A 16,134-nucleotide genomic window follows, 5' to 3' on the forward strand; every position below is an offset into this window, starting at 1 on the left:
CAATTTTATGCGCCTACAAGACCCAGTGACGTCGAAATTGACCTCTCTTCGTTCACACCAAACGCAAATAGAGCGTCTAGCGCAAATTATTTCAATGTGAAGTCAATGTAAAGACGTATTTACGTGCGTTTGGAGGTCTCGCGGCATGGTAGACACGAATTCGTATCATTCGCGCATCTAGTTACAGGAGATTCTGAGTTATGAAATGGACCATTCTAAGCTGAGAGCGACCGGCTTTTGTGGTGGAAAATTGGTAGTAATACCCCGACCTTGCGCACCTGTACCTCAGTGTCCCTGGGACATCAGTGTGGTCGGAGCACATTTTCTTTTTGAACAGTTGTTTGAAATGGATTGAATCGTTATTTAAAATAATCTTTGAGATTTTTGAATTGCCTAAATTTGCCTGATTTGTTTTCTTCTGTTATAGCAGCCATCCCCTCTGCATATATATTTTTTTGAGAATGTTGCACTTCTTTTGCTGTTTGTTATTCTTCACAAAACTTCATGCCAATAAATAAATAATATTGCTGAATTGTGTGTTTCCAGCGCTCTCTTTATGTTCGTCCGTTATTTGACGTTGAAAAAGGAAACAGCCTGTAGGTGACCTCATTGATCTGCCTCTCGACCGTGAATGGACCAATGTAGCAGGACTCAGCTTCCTGCATTGCTGACGGAGACGCAGATCTCTTGTAGATAGCCATACCTTCTCTCACAGATGGTACACTAGAGTGGCGGCACGTTTAACATCTTGCAAAGGCCTTGTGTTTCCTTATGGCGCGCTGGAGGTGGATGTGAGCTGAGTCCCACACGCTCTCGCTCGCTCTGAACCACAGCTGGAACACCCAAAGGTTCACCTGTCCAAGAAAATAAAGGGGATTGATAGCCAAGCATGCACTGGAAGGGGGTGAGGCTGGTGATACCTTGTCAACCCTTACGAAAAATTAACCATGGTTTTACTACAGATAAAACCAAAAAACCATGGTTACTGTAGTTAAACCATGGTAACCACAAATTAACCATGGTTTTGCTATATTAACCATAGTTTAACCATGGTATTTGTAGTAAATCTGTGGTTTTACAAATGGCAGTCAATACGCCAAAAAACCATGGGTTACTACAGTTTTACTATAATAAAACCATGGTTATTTGTCGTAAGAGAAATGGAGTTCTGTGCATACTCGGCCCAGGGAAGGAAACGGTTCCAGCTGTGCTGGTCTCCTAGGCAGTATGCCCGGAGGTATCGTCCAAGTTCTTGGATCTTCCGTCTTGCCGTTTGTCTGGGGATGGTACCCAGAAGATAAGTTCACCGTGACCCCTAGTAAATAGAAGAAGGCTTTCCATGTCCATGTGTTACCTTCGGAATTGGGCAGGTCATTCAAAAAGTCAGTCCCCAGATGGGACCAGGGCCTCCAAGGAACAGGTAGGAGTATGAGCTTGCCTGCCGGGAGCTGACGTGGAGTGGAAGACATGGCACATACTGATCAACTTCGGACATACCTGAAGACATCCCGGGACACACTGGGCCACCAGTCCAGAGCTTGGAAGAGCGAGAGGCTCTGTTGGCCTGGATGTCTAGAGCCCGGTATACTGTGAACTGAGACCAGAAGGGATTGCCGATGGGACCGGGGGAAATAAATCCTCCCTTCTGGGCGTCCCAGTGGAGCAGGTTCTTCTCTAGTAGCGGCTCTGATGTCTCAATAGAAGTTAGCAAATCCTGAGAACCTCTGGAGTTTCTTCACGGACTGTGGAACTGGCCTCTCCTTGATGGCGGTTACTTTTCCCTGGTCCATCTGGATACCTTCTGGGCTGATGTTATAGCTTCAGAAAGAGATGGTGTTGTTGTAGCTTCTGTAGGACCTGCATTACGTGATGGCGATGTTCGGCCAGGTTCCGGGAATATATTAGGATATCGGCCATGTATACTATGAATGACTTGTGGAGGAATTCCCGAAACACCTTGTTCATGAATCCTTGGAAGACAGATGTGGCGTTGGCGAGTCCATACGGCATAACGCAGTACTCGTAGTGTCCAGAAGGGGTGATGAAGGCCGTCTTCCATTCATCACCTTCATATATGCAAACAAGGTTATAGGTGGTGGTTTTTTTGCACCATATTTTTGTTGTTGTTTGATTTGCATCATGTCAGTCTATACCACTTTACTGTGGTAAAACCACCCAAACTCACACTAGAGATCACTTTCTTATCCAGATATATCCGGCTGTTTAAGATTGTGATTCCAGATCAGGTTCATATGCAGACTGTCAGTGTTAGAGATCTTGCTGCGCTGGTGATTGAAAGAGCACTGATAACAAAGGAAACACGTGTCAGGACGATCCTGAGATCATGAAAGCGTCTGGCATTTCTGCAGCTGTGTGATTGATTCAGACGATGAAGCTGACAGCCATTGTTTCCTCCAGAGCTGTTCTCTAGACCAAGATGTTCATATCTCTGAGCAGACAGTACACGTCTGCTGACCTTCATATTTGTAAGACTTTCACGCTGAAGCAGCTGATACCTGAAGCTGAAGATTGCACATGAACGCCTCGTTCTGGAAATTTACTATTGATTGCCGTCAGACACACAGACTGTAACCAGAAGAGAAATGCCACATTAATCAAGACTCTTTATAGTCATACTCTCATTCACCATCTTTTCTAGTCTGTGCCACTTCCTGTTTGCACTTTCTTTTTCTTTATTCCAGAATATCTGAATGTTGTTTCATCAGATCAATGAATCTGCAGCTCGGGTCATTAATGTGCAGCAAACACATTTAAACTCAGACGCTGGCTTTACTGTTCAAATCATCTTTCTCTGTGAGATTCATGTAGTGTATAATGTAGTTTACTGCATTAATTTAGCGTGAATATACAGTGGAGGTCAAAACCATTAGAGCACTAGTGTTTCAGCAACTAAAAAATTGGTTTTAAATCAGTTTCTATCTTTTGCTGTAGTGTGCCAGTTGAAAATATCAGATTACATTTTGAAACATTCATTTTGCCATTAATTGTAATAAAAGCTCAATAACTACAAATGAATTAAATCTAAATCGGTTTAGCAATAATTAATCATATTAGGTCATGTTGTCAAATGTTTTTATTTTTTTATTGTGAAATCCCACTAATAAGTAAAGCAAACTTATATTAACTGTGCAGCTCATGTTTCAACATCAGGAAAGATAACAGGAAAAGCAGAGATGATATAATCATCAGTTTTGTTTAGCTCACTGCTGTTTTCTCTCTCTCTCTCTCTCTCTGTGTGTGTGTGTGTGTGTGTGTGTGCTGCTTATAGAGTAACTCAAACTCAAGTCAGGAGGTGAACGACACACGAGTGCTGCACCTGATGAAGGTTTATTACGGAAAGCAGCTCTTGTTGACGTGACTGTTTGTTCATTCTCTGCAGAACTTGGTGAACCACGGATGAAGATGATGATGATGGTGCTGAAGAAGAGGAACAGCGTTAGAGGACGATTGTGTGTGTGTGTGTGTGTGTGTGTGAGCTGATCTTCATTTACTGTGAGCAGATAAAGTCTCTTCAGCGTCTGTTTCTCTCTTCAGTCTCTCATTACTCTGTCAGCTTTCAGTGACTGTGAAGAGTGTTCTTCAGTCTGAAGCTCGATCTGCTCTGATGAATATGATTAAACTCAACCATAACGGAGATAATAAACATCTTTGTCCACTGCTGTGTGCTCTGAGAACATGTATTTTCACTGAATATAAAGCACTATTTCACTATAGTTGATGCATTTTTAAAAAAATATAAATCTCTAATATTTCAGTATAGTTTATGCATTTCTGAACATAAATCTAATATTTTAGTGTAGTTTATGAGCATTTTTAAATCACTTAATATATCAGTATATACATTTTAAACAAATCTCTAATATTTAAGTGTACTTTATGCATTTTTTAATCATATTTCTGTGTCGTACTGATCTCCATCACTGCGTGTGAAACACAGAAAGAGACGTGCAGCTGCAGAAATACAGTTTACTCGTGTGACTGAACATATGACTGTGCTTTATGATGTTTGCTGAGCCCATATGAAAATAAAACCAGGATATGAAACTGCTGTCTTGTTTGAAGTAGAATATTAAATGATATGAAGATGGTCAGACTTCAGGGTCAGAAACACTCAATAAAAGAAAGATCAGACTCTTTCTCAGGAATTGCTGCCATTTGTGTCGCGTGACCAGGAAGAAATCAATATTTGAATTGTTTACACTCAATATTTCAAATCTGTTATTATTAAAATTACATGAGTTCCGTTTTTTTGGCAAGAAAGTATACAAATATTATGATTACAAGGATTTCTAAACTATTCAGTCAGCTGACCTTCTAAAATATTTATTTAATTTTTATTAAATATTTTTCATTTTAGGTACATTTAAAAAAAAAAAGTCTTAGACTGTACTGATGGACCACTAATGTGAATGATATACTGTATATTACAGTCATTTTACAAGATTAAAAGAAACGTCAGTGTATACCGCAAACGCTTCCCTGTGCCGAAATCCTGCAGTAAGAAGGCAGTCATTGTGTAAGATCTTTCAGACTGCTAATCATGCGAAGGTCCTATGGGATCCTAAAGTTAAACCAAGAGGTCTTTTTGGCGGCCATCTGAATATAAGAAGCGTTGTTGCAAAGAGCGAACAGTTGACACATTTATTATCCAACTCAAATCTGGACTTCCTTGGTATCTCTGAAACGTGGTTGCAACATTCATCATCTTCTAGTGTGTTTATAATGCCTGGATATCAATGTTTTAGACGAGATACATCTTCTGGAAGGGGAGGGGGAGTGTTAATATATGTTAAAAACCGTATTAAGTGTGAACGTCTTATGTTTAACACTGTTAATGATTTAGAATTTGTTGGGCTGAAAATGATTTTATCTCCTCAAATGTCATTCACTGTTTTATGTGTATATAGACCCCCTTCAGCAAACAATACCTTCTATGATCAACTTACAGGAATTTTAAAAGAATGTAATTATAACAAAGAAATAATTCTTATGGGTGATTTTAATTTGAATTGGGAAGATAAATTAAAAAGGAAAATATTGAAGATTTTTGTAGATAAATTTCATCTGAATCAGGTAATTAAAGGACCAACAAGAATTTCTAAATCTTCAAAAACACAGATTTAATATTTTCCAATAGACCTGAAAGGATAATCAAAAGTTATAATTTGATCACTGGGTTATCTGATCACAATGTAACTTTAGTCGCACGGAAACTAACGAAAAATAGATTTAAAAATAATGTAACTTCTACAAATGTTTTTCATTGTATACCTAAAGGAGAATTAGTAGCTTTTGATGAGGAAATAGCTGATTTAAAGTGGAATGATATCTTATCTTCCAAGGATATAGATTATGGTTGTAATACATTTTATAATAGAATTAATTCTGTAAGAGATAAATTTACTGTTAGTGTTCAGAAAAAAACCAAGCATAAGAATGTTTTACCGTGGTTCAATGAGAATTTATGGAAGTGGATGAAAAGTAGAGATTCCGCATTAAAGAAAGCTATTAAGACGGGAAGAGACACTGATAGGCTTTGTTACAAAAGTTTACGAAACAAAGTTATTCGAGAGTTGAGAGTTGCTAAATCCAATTATTATCTTCATCAAATGAATGAGGCTAAAGGTAATAGTAAGTTAATCTGGAAAAACATAAATACTCTTTTACGGAAGGAACCAAATTTTATAGGAGATGTTAAGCTTAAAGTTAGTGGAAATCTAATTGAAGATGATTGTGCCATTGCTACTATTTGTAATAGTTTTTTTTTTATTAACTCTGTTAAAGAATTAGGGGATACATTTGCAAGAAGGGAAATAAATATTATTCAGAATGAGGATGTATGTAAAGGTTTTAATTTAATTAAGACAAATGAAATGCAAATTAATAAAGTTATTAGCTCATTGAAAAATTCTAAATGTAAAGATTCACATTATTTTGATACTATTTTTGTTAAAACTCACAAAGATATTTTAACCCCCGTTATCACTCATTTAATTAATTTATCATTTGAAGGTAGTGTTTTTCCTACTGCGTGGAAGAAAGCCATTGTTACTCCTATTTTTAAATCTGGAGATCATTATGAGGTTAGTAACTACAGACCCATAAGCATACTGCCAGTACTCTCAAAGGTTGCAGAGAAGATTGTTTCTGAACAGCTGACATCCCATCTTAACATCATTGAGTCTGGCTTACATTGTATGCAGTTTGGCTTTAGAGCAAATCACTCGACCGAAACAGCGACTTTACATTTACTAGAGCAAATAAAATCTAAAGTTGACAAAGGAGGATTTGTTGGGGCTATATTTTTAGATCTACGTAAAGCCTTTGATACGGTTAATCATGCAGTGCTCCTTTCCAAATTTTCTACATTTCAACTATCATCTGAAACTTTAGAATGGATATCCTCATACTTGCTTAATAGAGAGCAATGTGTGAAAATCAAAGGAGCTAAGTCTAGCAACTTGCGTTATACAATGGGCGTACCCCAAGGATCAGTACTGGGTCCTTTACTATTTAGTTTGTATATTAATGATCTCCCTCAACAGTGTGAAGGGACTCAACTACAAATGTATGCAGATGATACTGTGATTTTTACACATGCGAGAACAGCTGAATTAGCAGCTGAGAAGTTAAAATCTGTTATTGAAAGAGTTACACAGTGGCTGGAACAATCATGTCTTAGCTTGAATATTAGTAAAACTAAAGGAGTTTTTTTCACAAAAACAGAAGTTAAATCTCCTGATGTTGACATATTTATTAATGGTGTAAAGATAGAAGTAGTTAATGAATTAAATTATCTTGGTTTAATATTGGACTCTAATCTTAGTTTTAAAACACATGTAAAGAAAATGGTGAGAAATATTAAATACAACATGGCAAACTTCATACAAATTAGACATTGTCTTTCTTTTGAGGTAGCTAAGGCTCTGATGCATGCTACAATCTTCTCTCACATGTCTTATTGTTTGACATGTTGGGGTCAAGCTGGTGAAACTGATATTAAACCCTTGAAATCTCTATATAAACAGACTTTAAAAATTTTAGATAAAAAACCTAACCATTTTCATTCTTGTAGGATCATAGAAACGTATAATTTTTTACATTTCGACAATTTTAGACTTTATTCAAGCATGTGTATGGTTCACAAAATTTTAAACGGTCTGGCTCCTTCTGTATTACGTGACTTTATTCATCCTCGCTGTGAAATGTTTGTGAGATCAACCAGACTATCGCATATGAGTAATTGTGTAGTTCCCTTTCGTCGTTCTGCATTTGGACTATCATCTTTTACAGTGAAAGCCACTAATCAGTGGAATGCCCTACCAGAAGACATAAAAGGGTGTAAAACTCATGGTCTTTTTAAATTTAAGTTAAAATCTTTTTTAAAATCAAACCAACTATGTAACCACTAATGACTGTTGTAGATAAATTGACTGACTGATTTAGTTGTTTTACAGCCATTTATGGCCTTGACAGTATGTGTGTATGTATCTATTGTATTTTAACATATAGGTATTTTTTGTGTTTTGTAAGTGTTGACCTGCCTGGGGACTACGGACGAAAATTAGCCTCTGGCTAAATCCGGTGGAATGCATGAAATGTGAATTTTATGTTAAAAATTGTGCACGGTCCCGTTATAAAAAAAAAGAAAGAAAATTTAAGGGATAGTTCACCCAAAAATGAAAATTATGTAATTAATAACTCGTTCCAAACCTGTAAGACCTCCGTTCATCTTCAGAACACAGTTTAAGATATTTTAGATTTAGTCCGAGAGCTCTCAGTCCCTCCATTGAAGCTGTGTGTACGGTATACTGTCCATGTCCAGAAAGGTTAGAAAAACATCATCAAAGTAGTCCATGTGACATCAGAGGGTCAGTTAGAATTTGTTGAAGCATCGAAAATACATTTTAGTCCAAAAATAGCAAAAACTACGACTTTATTCAGCAATGTCTTCTCTTCCGTGTCTGTTAAGAGAGTTCAAAACAAAGCAGTCTGGATATCCGGTTCGTGAATGAATCATACGAAGTAACCGGATCTTCTTGAACCAGTTCACCAAATCGAACTGAATCGTTTAAAACGGTTTGCGTCTCCCTCTGAGTTCAAACAAACCAATATCCCGGAGTAATTCATTTACTCAAACATTACACTGACTGAACTGCTGTGAAGAGAGAACTGAAGATGAACACCGAGCCGAGCCAGATAACTAACAATAGACTGACTCGTTCTCGAGTGAAGAGCCGGTTGCATCGGTGTTCGGATCACCAGTAGTTCTTTCGGACAGTTCGATTCAATAAACCGGTTGAAGAAAATGGTTCGCCGGTTCTTTTGCGCTCAACGTAATGGATTAATTGGCGATGATTGCCCTTACTTGCTTGATTCCTTCGGTTTACCCGCGCTCATAACACTAGCACAGAATCAGTTCAGAATCAATCACCAAAGGAATCAGTTGTGTGTCCGTCTGCTTCATACTGAATCACACATGCACAGTATCATCAGTTCCTCGGTTCACGAATCGGACGATCTGACAGAAACGGTTCTTGACTCGAGAACAGTCTTTCGTTCATTATCTTACTCGGCTCGGTTTTCATTATGTTTACATGGACAAAGGTATTCCTATTTTAAAATGACTAAGACAATACTCTGATTAGGAATCTACCACATAAACAGAGATTTTTGACCAACTTAATCTGGCTAAAGTCATACTCAAAGTAAACACAATTCGATTAATTTAGAGTATTCCTATTTTATTATCAAAGTAGCCTACAGTATAGACATGTACACGCTTTAATCACACTATTACTGTCGTGGAGGAAATTTCACAGCATTCTGAATAAAGAATATCCTAAAAGCAACTAAAGTAAATGCTTTCATCATAATTTTGCCTTATTTAGAATAAGATACAAGCAGTTAGATCACTGATGTTCATGTCAACGTAGTCTTAGTTTTATGTGACATTTAGGCCTCAGAAAATCTGAACAGATGGAAGTGAAAAACAGTCGATATCACAGCAGTCCAGGGTACACAGAAACATGTCACAAACATTGTCAAATCCAGTGATCGTGACGTTCCCTCGGCAGTGTTCAAGTCCCAGCTGTGTGCTCGTTCTCGTGGTGTTAAACATCTGGGGATTTGTGTGCTGAAGTGACAGAGTTCACACAAACAAACAAACAAACAAACAAACAAACAACTACAGAGCAGCAGATTTCGCAGAACTGCAGGAAAAGGCGGCAAAAAAAAAGGATTTTGTGTATAATTTACAAACTTCAATATGTGTTATTTTATAGGTTTGATGAGGTTAGTTTTAAAAATAAAAAAGGAAAACCTTTACTTTACAAATGTAATGTACAGTAATTGTAATACTGTTGCGTTAGATTTTGTTTCAGCTGTATATTTTGCTGCATTGTATATTGCATTTTATGTTTTACTACACTGTCAATGTTGGGATAATTTCTCTGCAACAAATTCCTCCAGTTGTACTTGAACTGATTTGGGAAATAACTTCAGCTTCACAAGAAAGTCAGACGCCGCGAGGTGGCGCTCTAGAGCAGCATCCGTGCGCGCACCTCGCGCGTAATTGATCGTTTCCAGCTCAGTCAGTCCTCGCGCTGCTCAGATCGAGGCTGCTCTTCTTCTGAACGCAGCTCGCGCCACGGAACGGGATATTTTGGTGAGTTTGTGAATTTAACTATGACTAGGACATGCCATCCAAGGATCATTCGAACGTGTAAGTGCCGTACACGAATTACCTGAACAGTCTTTTTTAAAATGGTTAAAAATGTGGTTAGAAATCTTCATGGCAGTAGAAAGCAGGATATTGTAGCCTTTAGATCTTGGTTCAAACCCGTATTTTTTTTTTTTTTTGGATGTCCGTGGATGTATCCACCCATGTCTCCCCCACGTTATCTCTCGCTGGCTACAATCTTACCTATAAGCGCGTGTTGGGCTCATCAGATATCACCGGTAGAGTCATTAATGTCCTGATAACTGTATTAATTTTGATGACAATTGTGGAATTACATGAGTGGTTTAGCGTAAAAATTAACTAAGGTGTGATAACTTGTTGATGTGAGTGCGATAATTCCAAAGAATGCCCAAAAGATAAACTAAAATCTCTGTTATTTTTGCTGCTTCAGGGACACTGTGCCTGGATAGTTTTCAACTATGAGAGTGTCTTGGCTGGTTGTGGTGCCAAAAGGCAGGGGTGGTAAAAGTACTCCTCAAGTAAAAGTAAATGTATCTAAATAAAAAATGACTCCAGTAAAAGTAGAAAGTCCTCCATTCAAACATCACTTGAGTAAAAGTACAAAAGTATCCGATTTAAAACATACTTAAGTACCGGAAGTAAAACGTAAATATTCAAATTAACTGTAAATATCAACAATTAAGCAGATCAGTTGTTTTGGGAGTGATATGCAATGTTTTAATTGAACAAATGATGAGATTAGATACTTAAGAATTTGTTAGATTTACAATCAAAAGAAACAATGAAGAACCTTATCACAGTTAAGGGATTGAACTTTTAATAGACATGTTCCATAACATCATAGCTGCATCAAACAGAAGATGTGCAAGATACAAGGTAAGACTGTTTCAGAATATCAATGAGGAAGAACCACCTCTTTAAAGAGTTAGTTCTCCCAAAAATAAAAATTCTGTCATTCGCATTTTAGGGGCTAAATATTACGTTATTGGTATTGTCGCTTGGACCTGCGGACATGAAAAACAACCACAGACTTGGCAACACTGGTTGACATATAATACAGTCGTAATTCACTGACAATCTACACAAAAACATTTTTTTTTTTCGATTTTGAAAGCGATTTTGTGTTAGTTGTCGGTGGACTACGGCTCTGTGTAGTAACTGCCGCTCCACCTGAACCAGTGTTGCCAAGTCCGTGGTTGTTTTTCATGTCCGCTGGTCGAAGAAAACCCAATCCCAATAACTTGATATTTAGCGCCTAAAATGTGAATTTTACCAAGGCAACCCTTCCAATAAACGTATATTTGAACCACGGGACGCATTTTTTTTAATCAGGGAACCTCCTGGAAGCGCGATTGGACTAGTTTTGAGAAGCAACTGGGCAGGATTTGTTGTGAAAACCTGGCAACCCTGATCTGAACGCACATGCTGGAGATATACTTCTAATTACAGGAGCATCTTTACTGATGAGATGAGCATGAAAATCGCATTCGACCTAGCCCTACTGAAATTTTATTTACCCGTGGCAGGCAAAGAAGACATTTCAGCCAATAAGAATCTCCCTTGACTTCAGTGAATTCAAACATCTCCTTGAACCTCGGGATCATTGCGGGCAGCAAGAGCTGCACTATCACCTATTTTAGCGGTCATCTTCCACCTCGAAGTAACTGCTGCGTGAGCGCATGTTGGCAAAGAACTCGCGAAGTCGCACATTCTTTTTTTCAAAAGAAAACAAATTTTAATTGGTTTGTAAAATCAGTGTAATAAACACTTAAAGCGTGCATGGGGAAATGTATCGGAGTAAAAAGTAAACTTTGTCTTTAATAAAGTAGTGGAGTAAGAGTGAAAGTAGATGCAAATAAAACATACTCAAGTAAAGTACAGATCCCCGAAAAAAATACTTAAGTAGCAAAGTATTTTTACTTCGTTACTTACCACCACTGCCAAAAGGACCTGACAGTCAGTGACAACGCTAATACCCATCTTTTCAACAACATCATATGTTTACAAATAGTGATTTGGAGTGAACAGAAACAATTGCAGCAGCATATGATAGAAGGAATAATTAAAATAATTAATTTAGTACAATATTTGCATTGATACATGTAACAGAATACATAGGCATACTGTTTTAATTATTATTATGCCTAATAGTAAATATATATTTATGTTGAGAAATGTAGATATATATATATATATATATATATATATATATATATATATATATATATATATATATATATATATATATATATATACAGTACAGACCAAAAGTTTGGAAACATTACTATTTTTAATGTTTTTGAAAGAAGTTTCTTCTGCTCATCAAGCCTGCATTTATTTGATCAAAAATACAGAAAAAAAACAGTAATATTGTGAAATATTATTACAACTTAAAATAATAGTTTTCTATTTTAATATACTTAAAAAAAAAAATCCTGTGATGCAAAGCTGAGTGTTGGAAACAGTTCTGTTGTCTAATATATTTAATGAATAAAAGGTTAAAAAGAACTGCATTTATTCAAAATAAAAACAAAATTCTAATAATATTCTAATAATATATTTTCTTTTATCACTTTTTATCAATTTAACACATTCTTGCTGAATAAAAGTATTGATTTTATTTTAAAAAAAGAAAGAATAAAAATTACTGACCCCAAATTACTGACCAGTAGTGCATATTGTTATTACAAAATATTTATATTTTAAAAACATAGCTTCTTTTTTTAACGTTTAATAAATAATTAAATAACGTTTGTGTCGATGGCACTGTTTCACCAGTAGGTGGCGACAAGAAACTTAAAAATGTATTTGTCAATGAATTAACTTTTCATTCAAGAGAATCGTTCAAAAACCATGTTTTTTAAAGTCTCTTCTGCTCACCAAACCTGCATTTATTTGATCCAAAGTTTTTGTATTTTAAAGTGCAATGTATTCCTGTGATGCACAGCTGAAGTTTTAGCACCATTACTATAGTCTTCGTTGTCACATGATCTTCAGAAATTATTTTAAAATCCTGATTTGCTGTTCAAAAAACATTATTATTATTATTATTATTATTATTGAAAACAGATGAGTAGATTTTTTTTCAGGTTTCTTTGACAGAAAGTTCGGTGAACAAAATTTATGTGAAATAGAATAGATCAATTTAAAGAATCCTTGCAAAATAAAAGCATTAATTTATATACTTGTGATAATGATAATAGTAATAATAATAAATGTTCTTTAGCAGTAAATCATCATATTATTCTGATTTCTGAAGATCATGTGACACTGAAGACTGGAGGAATGATGCTGAAAATACAACTTTGACCACAGAAATAAATGACATTTTAAAATATATTCCAACAGAAAGCAGTTTTATTGTAAAAATTTATCACAGCATTACTTTTGCTTATATATAAGTGTATATTAAAATGTTTAATAATTCAATCAGATTAATTCAACTCTTTTAAATAGACTGCAGCAATAATATTTTATCGCACATTTTATTTAGTTCAGAATCGTGGGAGAATCGTGATCTCTATTTGTGACCAAAAAAATTGTGATTCTCAATTTATCCGGAATCGTGCAGCCCATTTGCATTTATTTATAAAGACTTACAACTATATATTGTTACGGTTCCTCAGCAAGGAACGCAACAAAATCAGGGAGATGCCACATAACCGCTTAATTTGCATAAACAAACATTTATTAAACTATAGAAAATAAACATAAAATGTTTATTAGTCAGTATAAGTGTATAGTCAGTGTGTCAGCATGCATGTAAGTGATACAAATGTAACAAAATGTAACCAACGAAAGATAATGTCCAAACATCCGATCTAAGAAAGGCGGATCATACGAAAAACTCCTCAAGTGCGGCGGTGGTCTCCCGCAACCTCCATAACCCTCGAGAACACTGGTAGCTCCATGAAAGGCAGACAAAACACCAACAAGCACCAAATCTTACTCCTCCAGCAGTTCCAACAAGTCCTTTTAACAGAGCGTTGATTCAGTGCAGGTGCAACACCACATCATCCAATCACCTGCAGCTCAGACAAAAACAGTGACTCACTGAGACGTCACACACCCCCCTTTAAAAGATCCTGTATCCCATGAAAAGGATCCTCACAACACCAGAAAGTTTTTTTTTTTTTTTATCTATTTTTTCATAGCATCCGATCCACCAGTACAATCATGTTCTTTACGGTCATCTCAATTCTTCTTGATTGCTCACCTTACCCCCAGCAATCTGGATCCTGAAAGCAAATTAAGGAGACAAAAGGAGCACAGAAAAACAGAAACAACTGGCCAAACATTACTTTTATTCAGTGTGATCAGGAGCACGAGATAACGCAACTGCCACTACGTTATCAGAACCCTTGATGTGTTTTACACTTAAAGTGTAAGGCTGTAAAAAGAGAATTCAACGCATCAGTCGCTGACTCGGGGACTGTAGCGAATGTAAAAATGTTAAGGGGTTGTGATCAGAATAAACCTCCACAGGTAGTCCTCCCCCCATGTATACATCAAAGTGCTGAAGAGCCCAAATTAAAGATAAAGCTTCTTTCTCTATCACAGAATAGTTATTTTGGTAAGTATTAAACTTACGAGAAAAGAAACTTACTGGATGATCAAGTCCAGTCTCGCCTGTTTGCAACAAAACAGCCCCAGCACCAATCTGGCTTGCATCTACCTGTATTGTAAATGGCCTATCCAGCCTAGGAGCAGCTAGAACAGGAGCAGTGGTTAACAACAACTTAACATTGTCAAAAGCTTTCGGACAATTTACACTCCAAACAAACTTGATGGAATTCTTGAGCAAATCAGTGAGCGGGGCAACAACAGTTGAAAAGTTTTGGCAAAATCCTCGATAATACCCCACCATACCCAGAAAACGCATCAGCTCTTTCTTGGTTGATGGGGGAATGAAATGTTGAATAGCCACGATCTTGGCTTGAATAGGACACACCTCACCTTGGCCAACTTGGTTAACCGTAAGACATGCCTCTGCCAAACGGGTCAAAAGAGCACGAAGATGTATCAAATGTTGTTCCCATGTGTCACTGAACACAATAACATCATCCAAATACACCGCACAACCTTCCAGGCCAAATATCACTTTATTCATCAATCTCTGGAAGATTGCGGGTGCATTTCGTCCTGATCTCCCATTGGATGCTGTGAGAGCCCGCGCAGTCGGGTTTTCCTGTTCTTGCTCTCCAGCCGGTGTGGCTTACCCGTCTGATGCTGTTGAGTATTGTGCTCGTGTCAGATGTCGGCGAGAGTACTCCTGGTTGGGTTTTCTTTACTTGCTGCCACAAACAGGTCTTATCCATCTGATGCCATGAGTATTGATCTCCCGTCTGGTGTCGCAAGAGTCCTCTTTGTTTGGCTGCCCAAAGCCTGTTTATCTGCTCAACTGAGAGTACCTACATATCCGTCGTCCTGAATCTTGATTTCCAGTCGGAGGTTTCATGGGTCCTCTCGGTCAGTTATCTGCCCTGGTTGCCCACTGAATAGCAGGGGCTCATCAGCCAGTAGGGCCCGTATGACATCACCGTGACCCATTCCAGTCGAGTCAACTCGGGGCCCTCCTGGTCAGGATATCCAATCACGTTGCTCCTTCTCTATCAGCCGGTAGGGCTCATCCGTTCCAATGCAGTGAGGTGCTCTGGTTGTGCAACAGCTCAAGCCCTACCAACCGGGTGCCACAAATCACATAGTCCGATACAAGCAGCCGGTTGGGCCTATCTCTACAAATAGATAAAGTTGCTTCCACTGGAGCACATAGGCTCTTCCATCCTGCCAACCAGCTGACTTTCTAAACATCAGCCCCCGCCAGATCTCAAAGCTATTGTGGGGGGTTCTTAGTCTGGCGGCTTTTCTTTCCGCAATTGCTTTTTGGGGGGTACTCTAGGTAAGGGCCATTCCCGAGCTCGGAGCCCTTCCCCGGACAGCACACCAAATATGCATTATAATACTTCAGCTAATTATATGTAAGTGTGAACTCGTGAAATTGGATTCATTGCTGTTTCATGCTGTATTCCAAGCCAAAACAACTGAATGCAAAGTGTGAATTCTAGGAGAATGTTTGTGTCGTGATAAGCATGTATGCACGCTCAGTAGGAGGCTGCTGCACTATTTATTTATTTTTTCTCTTCAGAGAATTCTTTTCCATAGCCTATTAGTTAAAATCCCCAAACTGTTTACTTAAATATTAAATTAAGATATAACATTAAAAGTAATCATTTTGGCAATCTAAAAATCTACTTCTCGGATTTAACTGTAATCTGATTACCCCTCATTTAAAATTATAATGAAATACAGTTACTCATATTTTATATTTTAAATAGGCTATGTAATGCTGTTACATGTATTTCGTTACTCCCCGGCCCTGTATATGTGTGTGTGTGTGTGTGTGTGTGTGT

The 16,134-nt window shown here is 37.4% G+C and overlaps 2 protein-coding genes across 8 annotated transcripts in view; both read left to right on the forward strand.

Moving 5' to 3' along the window:
- The window catches only part of chchd6b (coiled-coil-helix-coiled-coil-helix domain containing 6b), a 105,491-nt gene that overhangs the window by 13,267 nt on the left and 76,090 nt on the right, over positions 1-16,134 (forward strand). For 2 of the 7 annotated variants that reach the window (XM_052559304.1, XM_052559309.1), the window contains one exon: positions 3,401-3,679. The exons of 3 other annotated variants lie outside the window; for them this stretch is intronic. In XM_052559304.1, coding sequence (XP_052415264.1) covers positions 3,401-3,421 — 21 coding nt within the window. In that variant the 3' untranslated portion in view covers positions 3,422-3,679. Of the gene's footprint in view, positions 1-3,400; positions 3,680-16,134 lie in introns of those variants that run through there. 2 more of the 7 variants (XM_052559308.1, XM_052559307.1) reach the window with 2 other exon arrangements.
- plxna1b (plexin A1b) overlaps positions 9,630-16,134 on the forward strand; it is a 210,976-nt gene continuing 204,471 nt past the window's right edge. Inside the window, exon 1 of the mRNA XM_052559303.1 lies at positions 9,630-9,745. The gene's annotated coding sequence lies outside the window, so the exon portion shown is untranslated. The remainder of the gene's footprint in view (positions 9,746-16,134) is intronic.

Source organism: Carassius gibelio, chromosome B6 (genome assembly GCF_023724105.1).
Source record: "Carassius gibelio isolate Cgi1373 ecotype wild population from Czech Republic chromosome B6, carGib1.2-hapl.c, whole genome shotgun sequence".
Taxonomy (NCBI): Eukaryota; Metazoa; Chordata; class Actinopteri; order Cypriniformes; family Cyprinidae; genus Carassius; species Carassius gibelio.